The sequence below is a fragment of the Scomber scombrus genome, chromosome 21 (genome assembly GCF_963691925.1).
Source record: "Scomber scombrus chromosome 21, fScoSco1.1, whole genome shotgun sequence".
Lineage (NCBI taxonomy): Eukaryota > Metazoa > Chordata > Actinopteri > Scombriformes > Scombridae > Scomber > Scomber scombrus.
This window is the reverse complement of record NC_084990.1, coordinates 11,796,787-11,820,554: the sequence shown is the minus strand read 5'-3', so window position 1 is coordinate 11,820,554 and position 23,768 is coordinate 11,796,787. Positions and strand designations below refer to the sequence as shown.

Below are 23,768 nucleotides of genomic sequence, written 5' to 3'. Positions count from 1 at the left end.
CTTTTAGTCATATAAACTTGTTCCACTATGTACTATTGTGTGTAAAAAATATCACTGTTTACTACATCACCTCATCACAACACTGCAAATATTTCTCCGCCTGAGCCAGATTTTTACCACAAATGGTTTTAATTTCATATTTATTATTTTTAATTTTACGTTATACTCCATTTGTGTTCTATCATGTGTTTATTTTTATTGTTTTAGTTTGTTTTAATCTTTCTGTGTTTTTATTGTAAAGCATGTTATAACTATGTTTTGAAAGGTGCTATATAAATAACATTTATTATTATTATTATTATCATTATTAATAATAAGTAAAATAATACATTACAGTACTGTATGTATATATGATAAATATATATGAGATATATATACTATATATATATATTAAATATTAAATGGATTTTAGCTTTAATGATAACAGCTGATGCATACAGTATACAGTAGGTCTGTATGAGCTACATGGAGCTAAGGAGGACGCAGAATACAGTAACATGTCATTTAGTTTCCCCAAAAGACATCCTGGTACTGTTTGTACTGTACATACACATTGTGGCTTCAGTAACGGTCACAAAGAGATCAATATATCAAATTATGTGTAACAGGAGATTGCACCATCTTTAACAAGCAATCGATCCCATGTAAGAATGATACAGTATGTGGCTGTGCTGAGAATAGCATCTCAACAGTCATCAGTTCCTGTGTATCAATAGCAAGCATCTGTAAAAGACGTATTGTAAGGCTTCATATAATATAATATACAAATAACTTTATTAATTAATATTAATTAACATTCACCCATAATGAAAATGCCAAATAACATATGGACCATGGTAGTCGAAATTGCAGATTTAGAATAGTGGTTAGTTTTACAAACAGTTAAAACATAACGATGTCCAGATGGCAACAGTAGTTGCAAGAACAGAACAAGCCAAAATATTTGCTGCTTTCTGGAGGAAACATTTTGGTTGCAAAAAAAATAAATTCAGACCTTTTTGAACAGATTTTGAACAGATTTTAACAATGCTGTTCAGACTGATCTCTTTTTTTACTGTGAGGCTGTGAAATCAGCAGATAAAAGAAAAACGCAGTAGAATCTCAGGAAAAGATAAAAAATGACAGAGGATGACAGAAAAGGAACTTAGTTTGCGGAGGTGAATTGCTTCACAGTAACCTCAGTGTTCACATCACATTTAAAGTAATCATCGATCATACATACATACATACAAGGTTTGTGATTTAGCTTTTGGTTTAATCTGTTTCATACATAATTTCTTTGGAAACAATCTGGTCACAGTATTTGCAGATTCTCCTCTCTCTGCTCCTCTGTGTCTTCCCTCTCCATTACCTTCTCCTTTTGTGATTAACACTCATTCTCCATCCCATTCCCAGGCCGCCACTGCAGTGCAAGTGTAACTAAAATCTGACTGTAGGTAGGTACTGTACGCACTCCCACCATAGTGTAAATTAAGTGTGGTAGGAATTATGTCATCACTGAACACAGTGACAGCCCAGGCTCACAATTTCCCCCTGATAGAGGACCCCAGAGAACAAAACCCCTGTTGATGTTGTTGTAAATACAGTAGTTAGCACAGTGAGGAAGCAGCTAGTAGACCGTGACAGACTGCAGTGGCTGAGACATGATTAACTTTATTAGCAATTTCGCTGTCATTTCTGGAAACTTCTCATGTCTTGAATTCAACCATGCAGTACTTGTATACATCAGCAAAAGGAAATTAATGTGTCAATCAGCATTCAGTCACAAAGCAGCCGGGAAAACGGCTTTATACTGATTTGTACTGTATGTAAATACAGTTTATCTGCAAATCATCAGAACCTACATTACTGCCTGGTCTTCTTAATACTTCAACAATTTCATCTTTCATCTAATCAAGTGATGGGAACTCTTTCTTTTTCTATTATCCATATTGTACTCATATCCCATTTGACAAGTGTAACAAATCCTCTAATTCCAGACTAAAAAGAACCACATAAAAGAGATTCATTCAAAGTAACAGGGTCAACATGAAAATTAGACTCAAATACTGTAAACACGACCACTTTTAATAGTTTAGTCTTCTTACAGTAGTTTTTGTGTCTTTCTCTCCTCCTTTCTCAGACTACTTTGCATGCTGCACGCTGATTTTTTTGTCTAACACCGAGAATAGATCCAGAGGATTTTCTCAATAGCATAAAAACCTTTTGTTGTAACTTGATATACGGGCAACCCAACATTACTTTTGTGAACTCCCATCATGTGTAGTTTTAATCTTTAGGACATTTAGTCACTCAATAGTCTAATCATTGAAAGGTATTTATATATAGGCAGTATTATCTTTCATATTTAATATTTAGACTAATGAATGATCTATCTATCTTAAAAGTCATGTGAACTGTTGGGACGTTTCTATAATATACCAATCACAACTACATGTTAAATTATTTGTTTTTCTTTCATTCACAGTACTTAGTTAACAATTCAGCATCAGGTTGGTTGAATGAGGACTTTTATGATGTAATATTAGTTTTATGACAGCCACCATCTTTCTTTGCCTGGAAGCAACGTTGTAGCCCAGCAGTTAAATCGTTTTCTACTCTAATTCAGCAAACCTCACAAATATGGCTGCCATTTGATGCAAGCAAACAATTTGTCTCGAGACATTTGGGTTTTATGAACAAACATTTTTGGAATGAATGAATGAGAACGAAGCAGCAGCAGCAGCAGCACAGTTTGACCAGACAGCTTTACAGAAATCTTTATGTGACATGCATCCTGAAAAAAAAAAACACTAAGAAAATTCATCATCAATATTTTACTGAGTAGTCATCCGACTAATGTGCCAGAGCTAGTCCGAATAAAAAAAAAGGAGTTATTATGGTTGGCTCAAGTGAAGCAGAATGTGTGTAGAGTGCTACAGTCGGCCACTGTGCACCACAATATTTTCCTTCTCAGCAGGAAGGCACAAAGGGCGTCATACTGCACCAATGGGTGTTCTTTGTTGTCTCTCGATGCCTTGTGATGGTTGGAGTTTGGTACAAATGTACAATCTGACTTGCTACAAACTATTAAGAATGTAGTTTTATTGCATTTCATAAAATTTGAATGTCAGCTAATATAAAACACGGCTGATAAAACTGTAAAAACTCCACCCATTATGGGTCAGTTAGCCATTGTTAGGGCAGATACTGTATCTGCTGCCTACCAATGGTGTTTTTCACTTCACCTGATGCAACGACACTCCGTAAACACAGCACTACTTTCTCTGTAGCTGCTTCCTACAGGGCGAATTCAACGTCTGCATGCTGTGTTACACACCAAAAATACAGCGGGAAAGGACACAAAAGTCAATATGTTATTTTTCTTTTTTTAAGATAAATCAGTTGTTGTAAACATCAGTGCAACACTTGGACAACTCTATTTTGTCATTAAATCACTTTTTTTCTTTAAACTGTGTGTCTTTTCCCACTGTAAACACAATGTGTACTTATCTCTATTAAAGGATTACCGGGGGATAGAAAGTGTTTTTCAATGTCGCAGGGAGGACTTATTTGAGTTGGCCATTTGACGTTCATGGGAAATAAAAGCAGATTCTGTTTATAAAGTGTAAAACAAAGCAGTAAATAATCATGAATCATTTTGTTAGCTGTATTTCTGTAAGATTATTCGCCTCAAAACTTCATGTGGTCAACTCCTACACTGTATCAGTGATATCTGCGTATTTGCTGCTGTTTGTGTTGAACTGTGCGGCCGAATATTTGTCTAAAACACCTGAACATTGCACATTGAGCTTCACCTATTAAAATGTTGGGTGCTTTATTCAATGGGCCTTCCGTAGGTGTTCGATTTCTTAATATCAAAGTATCTTTTGCTTTTCTGGTTTGAAAAAAAAAGAAGACATATCATAACTCGCATTTTCTTGTTTTGTCCTGTCCTGTCTGTCTTGTCTGTGTCTGTCCTCGTCTGTCTTTTATATGTCTTTATGATTTGATGACATTTTCAATTTCTTATCCTTTATTCTCTTCACTTATGTGCTTCTTTTCATTTTGTTTTCTCAAATCTCACATTCATGCTTAAATAACCCTCACAAACTACCTGACTCTGGGGAATTTATCATAACTTGCCCAAACATTTCAACTATGATTTCCTTTTATTCTGTTTGCATGTGACATAAAAACAATAACATGTAATATTTAATAAATCAATCGATGGTTAAATTGTTTACTTAAAGCAACTGGCTATGAGAAATCTCGCAGTCTCAATAACATATCAGGAATGGCCGGGTCATCACTGCGGCTCGCTCCTATCACTAGCCAAGCTTTTGAAACCTATGAGGCCCCGGGACCATTGCGTCGCTGTCGTTCTCCCATCCCCTCCATTTTGTAGCAAAAAGGATGTTCATGATTGGATGATAAAAGATGCAGTGGATAGGCTATGGACAGATTGCATTGAAGCATCTATTTGGATTGTGCAATGTGCAGAAACAATAGCAATAAGATAAAAATCAACTTGAATGTAGAAAGAATGACCTCTCGTCTTGTGAATCCGCTGGTTTTATGATGCATGCGTCAGGTTAGCTGATGGGGTCAAATAAAAAATGTAGCTTTAAAGATACACTAATTTTTTTAATTATTAGAATAAATGTAAAACCAATTGGTTACTGGTTAGTGAATAAAATAGTATCAAAGGTAAAAAAAAGAAAAAAAGAAAACAACAAAAATGTGCACAGTTGCATTTTAAATCTTAAGAGCTAAATGTGTAGATGGACATCCATTATTTGTGTTTTCTGGACCAAACTAAACTGAGCTCACATTACTGTCCAGAGAAATGACCATGAAACTACTTCAGTTCATTTAGCCAAAGACAAAAATACATTTATAGATTAGATTGATGTTGAATAGGTTTCTACTCTCTGTCATTTGTGAATATTAATGTATGTACAGTGTAGACATGATTTTGGTAATTCTCTCTTAAAGAACAGACTTGGGCCTCTCTAAGTCTCAGTATCAACACTTCATTTTGTATCTTATTGTGACATCGTTGGACAATTTATGTCAATAGTTTTCATGGCAAAGCTACCCGATGTCAAAAGTAGAGAAAAAACAACAACTTATGTTAAAAAAAGAGAAACAAGTATTGTACCATAAGAGCTATCTCAAATGTGCAGCCTAACATGAATATAAAAAATTATAGTTTATTTTATTGCATTGCTGTTAGGATCCCACATGTGCACCTGTTACCTCACAGTGTACAGTTAAAGGTCCATTCAGTCATTTTTGTTGGCAGTTGCAAGCATGTTACCTAATACATATTTATCCCCATTATATGTAATCACAAACAACCATATTCAGAAACAAAAATAATGCTATCATATGTCTCAAAAATATTGAAATAAACATGAATTTATTCTAATGTTTTATTTATTTGAGTGCACAGAACAGCTACAAATGCTTCATGTAATGTTGTTTCTGGCATTTGCTGTGAGTGCAAAATATCCCCACAGGGCAAACGTGTGATGAGTGTGTCTAGATTTTATCATTAAAGTACCAGATTCAGTGCTCCCTTCAAATTTAGAGTGTTAAATTGGGGGGAGTTGTATCCTTAATTGTTAACATTGTTAGGGAAGCTGAAGACTTGCCCATTACTCCTGCCTAGCTTCTAATGTACATGCTAACTGTATGTAGTTTGACTAAGTCACACAATGTAATTATCACATCCACAGTTAATCATTTCATGATAGTAAATGACTGAACGGACCTTTAAAGAAATGAGGACAGCCATGTTAACAAAATATGTATTTGTAGGTCTACAATTTGCTCTCCAAATTGTAGAAATTAAAATATTAAGTATTTTGAAAAAAGTAAACAACACTAAATGTACCCAAAACGTCAGCTATGGATGACCACATATTTATTTATATAATTCAAAAAATACAAGCACTTTACCAACAGTCAATATTATATACTAACCTTTTAAAAATGAGCTGGCATAACACACAGAATATATTATAAAAAAAGAGTAGATTGAACATGTGAGACCAACCCATCAAACACATCTCTAACAAAGATATTCAGCTTTCTTAATATCTGTTTTTGCTTGTTTTTCACTTTTTCATGTTTTTTAAAAAATATGTTTTTGCATAAGTTTTTGTTTTACCTTAAACAGTAGTAAAATGACCAAATGCAATCTGATGGTTAATATTTGAAAAAATAGGACAATGTTACAATACAATGTGAAGAGATTAGATCTTTCATTCATTACCTGATGTTCTTCCTCCGATTGCCACGCTCACATGAAAATAGATGTAATTATGTAAAAAAAAAAAAAAGGAAGCGAAAAAATAAATAAAATAAATAATGACACATTCACATATGCAATAAACATGCAATATTACTTTTATGCTGGATAACATGCTGTGCATATATGTAAATATGCAGATCTATTTTTAATCTTAGAAATGCACAGACTCCCTCAGCAGTCTACTTATTATCTATGATTTAGCTGTTCCTGATCAAAGTGTACAAAAATATTTCAATGACATGAGCCATTTGTCATTTGTTTGATGTGGTTTTACTGGTCTGTTGGACTTTTTTGATGTTCTTGCTGCCATTTTTTACTTGTTTTAGTTTTGTAATGGTTTTATATTTTTTTGACTTGTACTGGTAATGTGTATTTCATTGTTAGGAATTACTTTTCTGTACCACTGATTGTCTAAAACAGCATTTGTCAAAAAAAAAGATGCAATGTCCTTTTAAACTGTATTTAAGGTCTTTAAGGAACAGAAATGTAGTTAGACTGAAATCATGAGGAAAATTGTAAGTGCTTTGAGAACCGAGTACTTCCACACTTGTTTAGAAAGTCCGATCCTCATTCCACTATTTTACTGTCACAATCAATGGTCTTGATTGCCATTTTGTCTAAAAATCAATGTGCTTCCAGACTAACCTTTGAGAACTTAGATATGCAGTATTATGATTGTAGATGAAAGCTACAACATCACTCAAATTTTTGCTTGAATCTGTTGTCGACTGCAGTTCGAGAGGTTTGTAAAAGTTGTGAAAGTGTCCCATTTAGGATAGATCCCACCAGGCAGTCACTGCAAAAGGTAATGCTCACCTGGCTTTGTCTGATACAGGTTTTTGAAGGCCATCACACATATTTGTCAGGCCCAAGCTGCTAATGGTTGTGCTTTAGCTCAATATTGTTACATTTCACCATTATGATCAAACAATTACAATCATTTAGTGTTGTCTGAAAATATCTGAAACAGCATGCAGAGTTTCTCCTGTGAATCTAAGCATTTGGAAATGTATTATGTCAGCTTGAATTTGTACAGTTAAAGATAAGGAAACTCTGGGATAGTACGTTTTTAAATTGATTTAACTTGCAGAAAAACCTTTTTGAACATATAATGAGTAAACAATGACACACATTGATTGGCCTGGGTTTAATCCTCAAAGCTAATGTCAATACAGTAAATCAGAAACCTGACTACTGTCTGTGATTTTTGCTAGGATCACTTCTCTTAGTAGACAAATCTCCAGTAAACCTTTTTAGCGCACATGCACACTGCATTATCTTTAAATTATTCCACAATGTGGATGTTACAATATGCACATTGCTTTATTTGAAATATACATTTTCTGTTACAGTCAAAGAAAATGTTAATCTCTTGTTTACTGTATCTCTGCAGAGGAATGTTTTTCTTTAATGCAAAAATTGACACGTGTTGAGAGGAATAACATAATCTCACACACCTTCATTTTAATTTTAATATTTATAATTGTAGAATTTCTGTATTTGTTAATATTTGCATTGTATTGTATCAAACGGATCTGAGGAATTTCATAACTGTGCTTTTGTTCAATTTAAAGAGTCATATCACATAGTTGTGACAAATGCAAATCACCTAGGACACACTGAAGTAAACATTGTTTGAATAAACAAAAAAGGGCAGATGTTGTAAATGCCTCTATGAGGCCCCTGTAGGCTCTGATGTCAATTTATGAGATCATTTAAACTAGCTAGATTTAACTAGCTATACCTTTAAAGCAATGCTTAATAGGTCAGTGGTAATTATTGAATATGTACATATCTGTCTACACATGAGAATACATTAAAGTCATATGAAATGAATATATCTATGTATACTTTGTGTGTTGGGCAGGAATTTTGATTTCATTTTGCAGCTGATTCTAACAGAGTTTAATCATTTAATATGTATATCATCAGAAAGTTTATATCTTGCAAATGGCTCAATGAGGTGCCAAACTAACCTAACCACACAACCATTTTTTTTTTTGCTCTGCCATTTCCACATCATATGGCTGTTTCTAAAGCATAACATTATTCATTCAGCTGTAATGACAACTGGTGTAATCAGAATCAGCTTTAATGGCTACATATGTTTATATACAGTATTTGACTCCAGTTTTTTAGTACAGTGCCAATTTCTGAGAGGAAATATTATTTCACAGTCACTGATCAAGTTTAAAATGTGCAATGACAAGACTTGTACCAGTTAAACCAGCTTATGTTACCATGATGCATAAACAGTATATGGCAATACTTTTGTTGTAGAACTAGCGGGTAACATCCACCAAACCAATTGTGATAGGTCATTAGTATGTACCACTGCAGACTAACTGTAAAACTACCTATCCTCTTTTAGTTTTAGCCAAAAAAAATTGGACTATTACTTTAATTGACACAAGGGGCCAGTTATATTAATAATATAAAGTATGTACCAAAATAATGCTATTTTCCACAAAGAAACTGTGATTTATACGTGATACACAGAATGTGCTGTTATACTACTTCAAGGCAAGTTTACAGGTATTGAGGCATTATGGTGCTGAACTGAGTGTGATATAGCAATATAAAGAAAGAGAACAATAATGTTAAAGAGACATTTATTTTGAGCATTGCTCTTTTGAACGCACTAAGAGCCTCTGTAGTCTCAGAGTGCCTTATATAACATCCTTTTTACAGGGTAGATTTTTATTCTATTGGAACAGCACTGTACACATTTATAGCTATATTGCGTTGTAATGTGGGAATAAGAATAATGTACATTGGATCATAATTTTGACCTAGTTGTGTCATAAATCAATGAGCTGTTGTGATTTACAATGCCAGTGTATAATGGATATGCATAACAACACAAAGGCTGCTTTGGCACTGTTTTCCTTTTTTTTACTGGTGCCAGAACAAAGACAGAAAGTCTGGTTTAAGTCCAGACAAATGGTAATGTGTCGGTATCCAGTTATGGATAATGTGTTTAGACTTGTGTATGTGTGCATTTATTTGAGAACATTTAAGTGTGACATAGAACATGACATATGCAGGACATATTAACTTCTGATTTTTTGCATGCAGTACGCATTTTGGAAGTTAAACAGTTGTATGCATCTGACACTAGGAGAAAGTCCTGTTTCTCTCTCTAAAAAAAATCTTTAATACAATTATACAGTCTGTGCTTAATGGATGAACAACCATGGTGGGTTAGATTAATGGGGGACTCTTACTTATGATGTAATTCACAATCTCTTGTCTCTCAGTTGACTACATGCAGAACTGTGTCTTGTAAAGAGATTTTGTCTGGAGAGAGCCTCAGCTACACAGTGGAAATTGACAGAAGAAGAGGCAGATGAAATGAAGAGCAGACGGAAAGAGCTAATGTGGCTGCAATAAAAGAGGATGTTTGTCTTGTGGGTTGATGAATGTTTCCTACTTATGTTGGCGATACCACAACAGAAGTGTTTAATCTCCCAGTAAATAATGCACGATGCCAGCACATGTGATACAAGAATTGTTTGCTATAACTACGGGCAAAGAATTAAAAACAATCAACCTGCTGTTGTTGCAAACATTTTCTTGAATTAGCACCTGTGTTTGCATGATGCATAGCTGACATTTTTTGGGGGGGGGGGGGTAAGCCTCCTGACATGGTGTCAGCTCAATGTGTAATTTCAACATTTGCTTCAGAAAATACTGTACAATAATTTCTCTTGTAAATGTGAATATGTTTAATGGAGAGCATCGAGTATGTTTGTGTGTGTTCATCTGTCAAGAATGTGTTTTTCCATGAAGTGTACATGTCATCCAAATGAAAGTGTTTGCACATTAACACACACACACGCACACACACATCAATGGAGGATTGGTCATCTCTCTATCACCTAATCTTTTTCGCTTTGGACATTTTCTGTACATTATTCACTCCTGTAAAGATTATGACTGCCTGCTGGCAGAGTGGAGAGGAGGGTGCTGATCAATTTGCTGGCAGCTTGTTTCATTCAGTCTATTGTTAATGTATGCTTTTCTAATATGATCACCATTTCTTTACCTTGTTATTGAAGCATAACTTGCGTGCTAACTTTTTATCTCTATGTTTGAGATAGACTGTTATTGTAGTTGTACTAGAGTTGTCATTGCAGTTCAGATTTGTGCACAGTTAACCAGCAGTTTACAGGTAATGGTAATCTCTGATTACTTCCCTACTGTATTGTTCATAACTGAAATATAAACTATGAAACTGTGTAATGAAAATGTAAGTAATTGGCAAATCCCAAATATTAGAGAAATCAACAATTAATGTCTCAGATTGGTTTATATTAGTTGAGCACTGCTATAAACCAATCGAAATACAAGTGCTAACTCATAATAATAAGTTTCACTGAACAGAATTTTCTTATATATTAAGTTTATGATCTGAGACTGAATATTAATGGATTTCTGTTCTTTTCTTCACAGTGCTAAGTTTCTAGCATTCGCCTTCTCTCTAATGAGGAGTCAGTAACCGGTAAACACAAAATTGCGGCAGGAGCCACGTAAGCGACAAGTCTGACATGGATGGACAATTTTAAGGAGATCTTTGGGGTGACAAGAGAGAGACCAGAGGTTAATCATGAATTAGAAAAAAAAAATCACATGGTCTGCTCCTCACGTTGTTACCAAAGCAGCCTCTCGGAACTCCGACCACACTTTTGACAGCTGTCAGACAGACAGACCCCTCTCCCTCCCATTCCCTTTTTTCTGGCAAACTGACTGAGCATTGCACTGACACACTTTGGGAGAGAAAAGGACTCCTGATTACACATTCCAGATGACATCACTCTGACAACATTATACTCGCCATCTTTTACGATGACCAACTCAGTACCGTCTACAGTGCTGAACAACTGAGCAACTTCACAAGTTTCCGGAAAAAAACAAACAAACCCACTTGTCTTCACAAAGGACTGAATGAACAATGTAGCATCTCTGCTAACATATTGTAGCATTTGTTGGCTGGGAAATAACTTGACTTAACCCATCAATGGTTCGAAGAGAGAGGAATATATGCATTCAATGGATCTTTTAGATGTCATTTTCCTCTTGGGTTCCTTTTCAGTGAAGAAAAAAAAATTGAGTACATGAGAGACAAAGGATTGGTCTTACTCAGTAAAACACTTGACATTCCCAAAGAAGAGATGCACTAAATACAAACTGTGTGTATGAAATCAATCACAGTTGCACAGTATTTAACAAGTCCCATATAAAAGTCCCTCATTCAAGTTTAGCACTTGTATAGCAGTCATGTTTGCCACTTAACATATGTCTTCCATTCACTTATATCAGACTGAAACACTGCCCTCCCCACAAGGTAAAGAGATAATCAAAAGCAGATGTTGAACAAATGAAGCACATGTAGCATCAGCTCAAACAGGTCATGTACAGCATCCACTGTACATTTAGACTCACCTGAAATATTTGCCAGGAGAAAAATGTTGGAAAAAGACATTTCTTTATCTCTCATGTACTGACATGTGGGATACCAAAGGTCCTGTAGCATGTATTTGCTGGATGACCTTATGTAATGTATTGTAGATTAAGATAAATACTCCATTAGGGGTCGATGAATTCGCACTAACACTGGCCATTCTCTCTGTAAGACATTCCTCTAAATGAACTGAATACTTGCTCCTTTAACTGCCATTAGCATTCCCTTCCCCTTAAGCACATTAAAGTATAAGTATTTTTCCTTCTTCTGGCAGAGACAATGCTCAGCCATGGGGAGAAAACAGACTCAAGGAGACCATCCTAGTCTTTCGCCAATAACGAGGGATATTGGCCTGCCTAAATTACAAGAAAAGGACAACCCTGCCACAAGGACACTTTTTACATCACATAAAACTGTCCATTAGCTGTAAATTCTATGTTATCATTTTTGAAAGGGACCAATCAGATAAACGTTCCCCGAACACAAAGGCCTACACTGCCACTAAGGCGCAAGAGAGTCCCCAGATGCATACTGCCCCATCTCTATCTTGTACCTCATACTGCCAACGACTGCTTCACTGGTAAGTCGATGTCAAGATAAGGATGGCCCATCCGGGGAACCCTTAGGCAAAGGGGAAAATGAAAAGAAATGGACCAAGAATAAAGCGAGTGGAACTGTACAAAGAGAACAAATCTATATTTTGATAAACAAATCAACTATCCATGGCTTCTGAGACAGTTTTTGAGCAGAAAAACGGTCCACAATGGAAAGAAGAAAAAAAAAAAAAAAAAAGATGCAAATGTGAATAGAAAATTTGGCATCATGAAATGGAGTCAAAGTCCTGGGAAAAGATGAGAAGTGATTATATTGCGGGTGAGAGGGTGAAGAGAAGGTGTTTTCCCCCACAAGAACTGGGGGAAAAAAGTGTTTTTTGAAAGACAATGAGAAACGACAGACTCTTACTTATAAAGCCACGGGGGAAGACAAAGGATGGACGAGATAAACAAATGGGGAGGGAAAAAAAGAAAATGCATTTTTGTAACTTTGTTTACCAGCATGACTACTTTGCATGACTGTCTTTTCTGCAAGCCCTTAGTTGAAGACAAGGGTGCTAGAGATACAAAAAAGTATATATAAAATGAATTAAAAAAATGTTATATGCAATTAATGTTTTAAAAAAGATTATAATGAAAGAGAAGAGCTATATTTTGTTTTGACAAGTAAAAAAAAAAAGTGAATATTGAAACATGTATGTTCGCAAAGTTACACCCTGAACTATGTTTTGTTTGATGAAATCTCTCTGCTACTACTGCCCTACATTCCTCATCCCAGGGTTTTCAACCACTGCCATAGATTTACTTTATAATGCATTCAGCAGTATATTTCTTAACCATTCTATCAACAGCGATCATTCAAGACTTTGCCAAACTATAGCATTTGTGCAAAGGATGTTTGTTGTTAAGTCCATGTATTCCTCCTTGAAATCATTTGCACAACTACCGTAGCAGCAGCAGCAGAAGCAGCAATTCTAAAAAAAAACAGCTCTCCATACTTTTGACTGCTTGAATAAATCTCATAGTTTGCTTTTTTTTTTCTTTGGCAATAATACAAGAGTTGTCACATGATTGTAGCAGGGCAAACGGAGAACTTCGGGAGTATCTTCAACGCCTCAGTGTTAAAGAGATTCGCAAAGGCCTTGGTTGTCCCATGGCAGGATTTTGGTGGAATAGCCAGTTCTGTTCCACTAGTCCTAAAGAGTAAAAATGGGAGTACAAGCTCAGAATATCCCACAAAATTATCAATAAAAGATTATGAGAGACACTATATTGGCGAACAGTCAAGAGAGATTTCAGGTTTGCATGGAACCAACTGCCATTCCAAAGTCTGTGTGTGGTTTAAAGGACTCAGGTGTGTCGATGGTGTGTGTGGATGTAGGTGTTTTGCTATTTACTTTCTAACATAATAAATTCTAGTATATAGACGATGATAATGTGAACACCTCACAGTGATGTGTAAAAACCGCATGCATTGACTTGATAATCTCTCAAAGGGGGGACAGAGCCTTGACATATCCCCTTAGCCTCCTATCATTGTTTGTCATGAATCCAGTCCTGATAACTATGAACACTGTGCCGTGTCGTAGAGCAGAAACGTCTTCCTCCGAGAGGCAACTGACAACGACTCACACTCGCAGTGTCAGCATGAGTGTGTAGCGGTAGCTTGTCTTTGGTTTTTATGTTGTTGTTTTTTAAGATGGTCAGGTCTCGCATCCGTCGTTGTCCATGAAGTTACTGTCATCCAGCTGGCTTGTTGGCAGCTCATTGCAGCGCACAACGCAGTCATGTAAGCGCCAATCAAAGAGACCCAGAGCTTCCAAAATGATGTCAGTGAAGTACTTTTAAGTGTTGCAAGAAAGAGAGGATAAGAGATACCAGTGTCCACAGAGGGGAGATTGATGTTTAAAAAAAAAAAAAAAAGACTTGCTAAATATAAAAGCATCTCATTGTTGAGTGCAATCCAAGCACCTCATATTTGGTTTGGTTATCCAAGTGAGTTTCAGGCCCTGCTGGTCCAGGGCTCAGTTTAGGCAGCTGAATGGTCCTCTGTCCATTCCTAGTACATTGCAGTTGGAGGCTCACCAGTATATGAGACTCAGTGGTGTGATGTAGACTGCAGAGACTATTCAAGGAGTCTATCGAGTCTACGCTGGTTTTACAGGGTCTAGAACTTTTGTCTATTTGCAAAAATGGTCCATGGGATTTAGTTTTGGTCCCTTTTTAAAGCTCAGATTTCTGTTCCCATTTTGGAAGGCATTCAGCAACTATGGCTTTGATGGTCACAAAGATGTTTATGAATACTTCAGAAGGAAACTTCTAGCAACGGTGCGCACACTTGCAAAAACCCTGTGCTTCACCCAGCTGTGTGTGTTTTTAAGGCCAAGTACTTTTTTTTTTTCTTTCCTTATCTTTCACTGTTGAGTTTGCCATTCCTCCATTCTCTACATTGTGACTGCTCTGCCAGTGCCAGGCTGAAAAAAGATGTCTTTCCTTTTCTATTGCATAATACTGCCATTTGATTTAGTCATGTTGAATAGAATGAGTTACAATGTTGAGAGTGCCAAGTCTGTTTCATTTCCTTGCAATCTGTTTTACATTTGTTCAAGATTTCCTGTGTAACATTCACATAACCAAAAGAAACAAAATGCTTTACATGGTAAATAGGTGCCACTGTTAACCGAAAGGCTACTATTTGTAGTGACAATATTATGACATGTCCTCTCCAGGTGTTCGGGAGGTGTTATGTGGTCCTTGGATGACACATCCTCAATGATATCCTATTCATGTTCTCTTTATGTGCCTGTGTTGTTTAAATATGTTTTTGTTTGTTTGTTCAGTTGAGGACACTGTATGCAATCTGCACCACGAATGCCACTGATCGACACTTACTGTATGCTCCCCTGAGACACAGATGTTCTGTCATCAGTCCAGATGATTGCAACCACATGTGTAGAAGCTTTATGGCTTTCCATAGAGCAACCTAGCAATCACACTACTCTAAAAACATATAGACCAGAGTTATTTTAGAGGAAATATTATCATACTGAATTAATTTTACGAATATAAAGTATTATTTTAATTAGAAATAATGTGATAAATAACACTACAGTCATACATCTGATATTACCGACTAACATCATGTATTCACGTAAGATTTCCAAAGATAAAAGATGTTCATTTTACATGCCACCAAATAGTATAAAACAGACTTAGGTACTAGTCCATTGTACTGCGGTCTTAGTAGGAGAGTGAATGGGGAGAAGAGGTGGTCACTGGAGTATCTGGTTGTGACTTATGCCGGATTTTATTTTTGAAATGTTGGAAACACAAAGAACAACTCATCAAGAACTGTATAAAGTATATTTCAATGGAATGTTCATGATCTATCTTTTTATATTTTGAAGAAAAAATAGAAACATATCAATAAAGTGTCATAATTGAACATATTTCTACTATTGAGACTTAAAAATGTATGAATGTCAATGCGATCCAATGTGAACCAATCTCCATAGCAGCTTGAATGAATAACTGATTAAAAGTCATGAGATGCTTTTTCAGAGACATACAAATTGCTTAAAAATTGTTGAAATGAAGTTAAAATAAATGAAAAAGTGACATCAGCGGTGTGCCAGTTTGTTTCAGACTTCTAACTGGTGAACTGTGTGCTCCTGTGCATACTGACTGAATTAGGTTGATACCATATAACATTTTGTACTGACTGTCACAGTTAACACTATTCATCAGCCTGTCAGGAACAGAATACCACAATACAGTGATTGATATAATCTGATTTGATGTGAGAACAAGATGAAAAATCCAAAGTCCTCCAAGAAAGTGAAAGATGACACATTAAATTTGTGTGACTGGAAGTTTAAGGATATGATGTATTTCAAGCCAGCATTTCCAAGAAGGATTAGCTGTCCAGTTGCATTTGAGCCATTTAGAGACTATAAAACAAATACTCGTAACATAAAGGTGGTCTATAATTTCGAGGTCAGCTGTAACTGTGTCGAGACATTTGAGAATGGTGAGGTAATGTACAGTAAGTGCTGTCCTTCTTGCCTGATATCAAATAACTGTATAACTGTAACTCAGTGTCTATGAAACTGAACACCTCCTACATGTCAGAACCATCAGGATATGTGAGATTTGTAACTGAAATGATAAAGAATAGTTTTATTTCTTGGTACAAAAAACACATTTGAAGATATGGGGAAATGGAGCAAAACTTGTAGAGAAAAATGAAAGATGTCACAGTAAATTTGAAGAAACTAAATCCCAAAATAATTTAGGGCAAGGGGGAAAATATTTGAAAATCACAACAGTGGTAGTTGAAGCAGATAATATAATACCTGGTGAATGGTTTAACGGCCGCTGTTCATATCCATGGTAAAGTCACAGAACCAAAAGCTTCTGTAAATACCACATTGTAATATGGTTTGATGAATCATCTGTTTTCTACTTATGGATATCCACAGTCAGTTTCAAATTGTTCTTCATGGTGATAAAACTGTGGTTCACAGTGTCTCGTGATTGCTTTGCATGTATACCAATAAGCCAAACATGTAAAAGCATTTTACAGATCCAGATGCACATTGCTGTCATAGATTATGATGCCTGATGCTGAACATACCATATGGTTGATTTCCATCTCCCTTCCTCATTAAAGAACTAGATGAGTTCTGCTAGATTTAATTAATATTTTATATTCATATATTGTTGTTTTTATCTTTCCACCACCATATACACTCTTGCTTTACTAGCACATTAACACACACGGGCAGCCTCATAGTAAGCAGTCTCAGTTACATCATTTCAATGACGGTACATGTGATCAAATGGGAATGTCACAGAGCAGCCCAGTATGCAGTGTATTTGCTCTGCGACTGAAGGCAGCAATGAGGAAATGTCGGCAGAGACCTTTTTCAGTTTTTTTCTGCTTTTTGCCTAATCATCAGCTCCCTCTGGTGGTAACACACAGTAGTGTCTGTTTTAGTGGATTCAGACAGATTTATGAAGAATCTCAGACTAATGACAGTAAATCTGATTGATTAGTTGATTTAGTCTTTGTTTGTTTAGTTTTTTGTCAGTAACATTCTTTTTTTGTTTGTTTTGAACACAAACTTGAAATGAACTAAACATGTGGTAATATTAGTCTTCAATTAAAAAACAGTTTCTATTGATACTAAATTTTACCCCAAATTCTATCAATATTAATATTATTGTAAGAAAGTGTTATGTAATGTGATAAACTCCTCCTATGTCACCACTGAAAAATATTTCAACCACTTTGTGCAAGAGCTAATTTTGGCCTATGCGAATCTCATATTATTTATTGCTTATGACAGACCAATGGTTGATAGTTTAAATTGCAAAAGACAGCTGTGTCATTAAGCTCGACTCACTGTACATTTTGACAAAATTTCCTTAATCAGTTTTTGAAACTGAGATCTTTGAACAAAGATGCTGTCATGCTCATGTCAGTGAGAACATACACCCAAAAAATAAGTGATATTTATGCTATTTTGTATATTTGTAGGTATGTTACATGCCCCATTTGTATAGTAGCTATCAAATTAAATGGTGCCTGAAATTCAGCTTTCCAAGGTACAGGTGGTGATTGATTTCCAGCTGAAGCATGTTGGGTGATACACGCCAATCTGGTGGAGATCAGTAACAATAGATTGAAAGACTGGTAGGGGCTGATCACACTGTAGGGGTGAGGGTGTAATTTTCTTTTAACTAATGCATCATCATTCCAGAAATGAAAGAAGGGAAGTATGACCGAGCTAAATAAAACCTGCATTCTATGACAAAATGACCTATGAGAAAAATTTACATTTCTCTACATTTACTTTAGCACATTTCATATTTGACTCTGTTTAATCTCATATTACTCCTCATTAGCCTCGTCTGGATTACAGGTGCCAAAGCTAAAGTTTCAGATAAGATGTACAAGCAGTGCCACAGCTACAAATCACACTGCTTCTGGTAAAATAGAAAAACGAGAAAACAAACAATCTGAGAATTTCTTCACACACAGGTGAGTGAGTTCTGTTTGATAAAAATGTTGTTAGTGAAGTCACACTTGACATCAGAGACTGACTTGTGTGCATTTTGACTGGCTACCTGTTTCAGCATCTGCCCTGCCTCAAGATGAGGGTACAAATACGTTAATAAGTTAATAATATTTGAGACAGTTTGGTTATTATTAGCAAGCAGGCAGGTTCAAAAGTTAATTGGCACAATTTTAGAGCCTTTACTATGTCATGTTTAAAGTTGGTGTAATCTAATGTGGAGTTGCCTGTAGTGGCCACTGAAAGGTGGATAGTATGGTATATTAAATACAAAATAACAGTGAAAACAACACTGTACATGTATATTTTGCATTCTTGCAGTTGCAGGTGCTAATAAGTTGTGGCTCCCTTTTGGTCAATTTCTAATAAGCAGAACTTTTCCACTAATTGTAGATGTGGTTCCACTGTGGTGCAAGTCATTTTTACCAACATTTTTTTTATTTTACACAAGCTCTGCAAACAATTGCAATTGCATTGTGATTGTCTTCATATAAATAATATTTATATATATATATATAAATCATAGTTTGGTAAATCTGAAAATAGGTGTTAATCCATTTTAATTCATAAAAATGCAAACTAACTCCATATATTTGCTAGTAATTTTGCAAAATTAGCAATTACACATAATAATCTAACATTAAATATTTGCTGCTTTTCTGTAAAACAGTACTATATTTGTTTTACTTTTTTTATTTTATTTTTAAGAATTCACATTAAGACCAAATCATTAGTTAATAGGATAGCGAGCGACCTCTGTCAGTCAGTGTGCCATGCTTGTTAGAGTAACACTAAGCAGTGCCAGGCTGAAGTGACATTTGATAGGTAGGGTGAAGGTTGCCTTGCCCCATAGCTAAAATGGAGGGAAAGGACAGGGAGGGGTTGGAGGGGTCCAGCAGAGATTGAATTTCAACAGGACAGCATTCCCCAAAAATTTTGAGACAGACAACGTGAGGCAGCAAGGGACAGGACAAGATCCTGGATGTTCCCTGAGCAAACAACTGGGAGCAGAGTTTGTGTACAACCTGGTCGAAGAGTTTAACTGCTGGACTGGCAGTGGATCTTTGGAGTGTCCATCGAATATAGAAAACCAAAGCAAGGATTTTGTTCTCATGACAGACTGACATGATGACAGAACAAGGGAAGAACAACTTCATGAGCGACCGGAGACAATGTGATTTTTCATCCTGCCATTAGTGTCTGTCAACAGCTGTTTTACACTTAGTGAGTAAATGCTTTCCTCTCACTAGCTGCGTACTAACATTGCTTGGAGTTAGTAGTCAACAGTTCGCCTTCTGAATACATTTCATTATAGCAATACATTTCAAACAGATTAATGTTTATGTTTAACTGTGATAAAACCTGTCATGGAAAATGTTTACTTAACAAAAACTCACTGCAGCAGTTTCTCCAATTCAGCCATTTGCTTTTAAAACCATGCTTATTAACTAAAAACCAAACTCACTGACTGAACTATCACTCTGCTTCCAGACAGGGTTTGCTTATAAATCGAGGTGTTCCTCCGATTCTAAGGAGAGAGGTTTGCAGAGTTCCCTATTCAGGGATACACACAGGGATGGACAGCGGTGACCCACAGGACGATGAAAGAGGAAGCAACACGAAAGAAAGCGATGGAGAGAAAAATAAAGAGATGAAGAACCAGCTAAACTGTGAGGAAAAGGGAGAGCAGGAGATCAAAGGGAATGAGAAAGAGAAGAGGAAGGACAGACGGCGTTCTGGGTCTCTATGGAGGAGTGGATGGGCATTGAGTGAAAGACTGGCCATCAATGTCTCAGGAATGCGTTATGAAACTCAACTTCGCACCTTAGCCCAATTCCCTGACTCCATGCTTGGTGACCCTCGAAGAAGGTCACGGTACTTTGACCCGCTGCGAAATGAGCTCTTCCTGGACCGCAACCGGGCCTGCTTTGATGCCATTCTGTATTTTTACCAGTCAGGTGGGAGGTTGCGCAGGCCTGCAAACATACCCCTGGACATTTTCATGGATGAACTGTTGTTCTACGAGCTGGGAGAGGACATCATGAACCGGTTCAAGGAGGACGAAGGTTTTCCAAAGGATGAGGAGAGGCCATTGCCCACCAATGAAATCCAGAAATCACTGTGGATGCTGTTTGAGCACCCTGAATCCTCGTCGGGCGCACGCATCATAGCCATCATTAGTGTCATGGTCATTGTGGTGTCCATCCTCATCTTCTGCTTGGAGACACTGCCCGACTTCAGGAATGAGAAAGAATCACGAGAGGTAGGGAATGTGATGAGAGTATTGAACTGTAGTCTTGGGAGGCAGTCTCAAAATAAGGTTGCTTTCAAAGTAAAGTGTGGAGAGATTTTAGGGGTTTCACATTTTGGGATTATTAGATGGATAACAGAGAAGGAAAGATGTACATTTTTGTTTGTAGGTCAAAGGTAAATGATTGGATAATGAAGAAGCTCCTGTCAGTTAAAAGGCTCTGTCTCCTGAACAAAATAACCCACTGCTTTTTGGGTTTTATGTTAAATGTGGCACAGATCAATTCAGTCACACTTGATGAACACAGCTAGTATCAAATAGATAAAATTGGGTTTTTAAAAAGCCCAAATAACCACTTGGATATATGACGGAAACATGATAACATGGACAGCAAGTTTTTAGGTAAACATTCTCTTGGTGAGTACTACAGTTTTGTAAGAGTAAAATACTGACTTGGGGACAACTATTAGCCAATATGACTGGAAGCAGACCAGACTGTGTGAGAGGGACTGCGATTGAGAGAAGCTTATGGTGTGATTATTTTAGTCGGCTGTTAAATTTGATACACATGGATTCAGGAAGCGCTAAAGGGTACAGGGAGGGTGGGGACTGTGAATACAAAGAGAAGGAGAGCAGTGAAAGACAGAGTAAGGAGACAGTTAGGTGTGTTAATAAAAGGTCACACAAGTGACCAAACACACAGGCAAAGGTGAGCTTAAGCCTTCCGGTGGTTTAGAACCGGAGACTAAAAGGTCTCACAGGATGAGTAGCATACGTCGGGTCATGTTAACACATTCCTCCAGGACTGCTGCGCTAGGCCAGGCTGCCTTTGCACAAGGGAGCTGCCAGGAACTTACTGTAACTTACTCCCATCCAAGTCAGTGGTAGACCGACTGAACTGCATTGGCAATTTTGCACGGCAGCAGTGGCCAGGGAGATGGGATAGCGATGAACGTAGAGATGGATGAGGAGTGTTGCAGTGAGACACTCTCATGTTTCTCTTCGTAGATCTCACAGGGTTATATTTAGTCTTAGGAGAGCCCTTGGAAGAGATCAACACATAGATGTCCACCTATAGTAATAAACACGGTTACTGACCTGCTACTGAAAGTCAAGGAATACTCTAGGTTTATTTAAACTACACTGAAACTTTATATATCACAGACAGCCCATTACCACATACTAAACTGATCCCTTTCCATGTCGTTCATTTTCATACTTTTAACTTGATGTTAGATGTAAGATGTTCTAAACAGCCACTACCCATTGCTTGAATGTAACATTACCTGATACAGAGGATGGAAAGACAGGTGGACTGAAAAAGAGATTGGTGCAGCTATGATTGAAATGTAAAGCCGCAGATGTCACAAGCTTTTATGATGCTGCCAAAAGGGAGAACCAATGAGATGGTGGACAACATTCTGCAGTTCTATAGGAACTATCTCTAGGTTATCATGCTACTATTAAAGGAGTCTCTAGACGTTTTAAAAATGGCAATAAAAAGCAATAGCCCTATATTTTATTGAATAGTTTGACTTTTTGGGAAACTTACTTATTTGATTTGTTGCCAAGATATTAGATTACATACCAATACCACTCTTGCTACTGTATGCATCAATATGTACCTGGAGGCAGAAGCCAGTAAGCTTAGTTTAGCTTAGCATAAAGACCTGAAATGAGGAGCAAAATCTTCTAACAACACTAACAAGATTAAAAAACATGTAAAGTAGTAAGATTTAGATTTTGGTCAATTTTGACAGAGCCAGGCTAGCTGTCTCCCCTGGTTTCCAGTCTTTGTGCTAAGCCAAGATAACTGGCTGCCAGCTTTAGCTTTATATACTTTGAAGAGTGGTATCAATCTTCTCATCTAAGTCTTGGCAAGAACGCAAAGACGTCTGTTTCACAAAATGTCGAACTAAAGTGTATATGAGAGATTTATTTATTTAGTTTGAAGAACAATTAGCTAAATTACATTTACAATTGTGTATTTTCATTTGTGTTGATAATGTTATAATTCTAAGTATGTCTTTTTTATGTCTATTTTTCCTGTCTGTCCTGTCTCCTCCACATCAGGAATATTTTTATAGGTACCACTCCTATGCAAAGAACATATCTGAGAACATGCCTCTTCCAACCAGTGTTTTCCAGGACCCCTTCTTCTTGGTGGAGACCATGTGTATATGCTGGTTCTCCTTTGAGCTCTTCATGCGTTTTACTTGCGCTCCCAGCAAAATGACCTTCTTCAAGGATGTCATGAACATTATCGATTTCAGTGCCATCCTGCCCTATTTTGTCACTCTGGGAACAGAGCTGGCCAAGGACAACGAAGCCAGTCCAGCTACGTCCTTGGCCATCATCAGGGTCATCAGGCTAGTGAGAGTGTTCAGGATCTTCAAGTTGTCTCGTCACTCCAAGGGACTCCAGATCCTTGGCCAGACACTGAGGGCCAGCATGCGTGAGCTGGGCCTGCTTATTTTCTTCCTGTTTATTGGTGTCATACTCTTCTCCAGCGCCATCTACTTTGCAGAGGCTGACCACGCCAACACGGCCTTTATCAGTATACCACATGCCTTCTGGTGGGCAGTCGTCACCATGACCACAGTGGGCTATGGCGACATGTACCCAGAGACAGTGTGGGGGAAGCTGGTGGGCTCTATGTGCGCCATTGCTGGTGTACTTACCATTTCGCTGCCAGTGCCTGTCATAGTATCTAACTTTAGCTACTTCTACCATCGGGAGACTGAGTGCGAAGATCAAACCGAGTACAAGCACATCATGAACTCTATGTGGAAGGAAGAGGAGCCTGTAGTGGAGGAAATAGAGGAAGGGGACATGGATCCAGAAGGAGATTATTATGCCATCGAAGGCATGTGCAGCCCTCTGAATGGGACTCTGCTGGGTGGATTTTGCACAGGGCAGCAAACAGAGTTCAGAGGAGGTAATATGTATCTGAGGGAACCACTGGTCACCCAGGTGTAGGAAGGGTGAGTGTATTTTGTACCCTTTGACACAGTAGGAAAAAATAAAGTGAATGAAAAAGCAGAATTATATTCTCCTGAGGAGAGAAACTGGCAAACAGAAACTGACAAATGGTTTTAGTAAAGTAAATTTAACACTA

At 37.0% G+C, this 23,768-nt stretch overlaps 2 protein-coding genes across 3 annotated transcripts in view; both read left to right on the top strand.

The window, feature by feature from the left end:
- Positions 1 to 11,776, top strand: part of LOC134003222 (potassium voltage-gated channel subfamily C member 1-like) — a 35,533-nt gene extending 23,757 nt beyond the window's left edge. Inside the window, exon 5 of one of the 2 annotated variants that reach the window (XM_062442357.1) lies at positions 10,757 to 11,776. Coding sequence is in view for 1 of the 2 variants with exons in the window: in XM_062442356.1 (XP_062298340.1) it covers positions 4,233 to 4,387 (155 nt within the window). In the remaining variant the exon portion in view is untranslated. Of the gene's footprint in view, positions 1 to 4,232; positions 4,388 to 10,756 lie in introns of those variants that run through there. The other variant, XM_062442356.1, reaches the window with a different exon arrangement.
- Positions 11,777 to 19,942: 8,166 nt separating this feature from the next.
- On the top strand, positions 19,943 to 23,768 carry LOC134003239 (potassium voltage-gated channel subfamily A member 2). Its single transcript, XM_062442373.1, has 2 exons — positions 19,943 to 20,662; positions 22,724 to 23,768. The coding sequence occupies exons 1-2, from the start codon at positions 19,976 to 19,978 to the stop codon at positions 23,627 to 23,629; spliced, it is 1,593 nt and encodes a 530-aa protein (XP_062298357.1). The 5' UTR covers positions 19,943 to 19,975; the 3' UTR covers positions 23,630 to 23,768.

Coding starts and splice junctions, on each gene's coding strand:
- LOC134003239 (XM_062442373.1), top strand. CDS start 19,976: ATGGACAGCGGTGACCCACAGGACGATGAAAGAGGAAGCAACACGAAA. Junction 20,663..22,723: donor ATGAGAAAGAATCACGAGAG/GTAGGGAATGTG, acceptor CCTCCACATCAG/GAATATTTTTATAGGTACCA.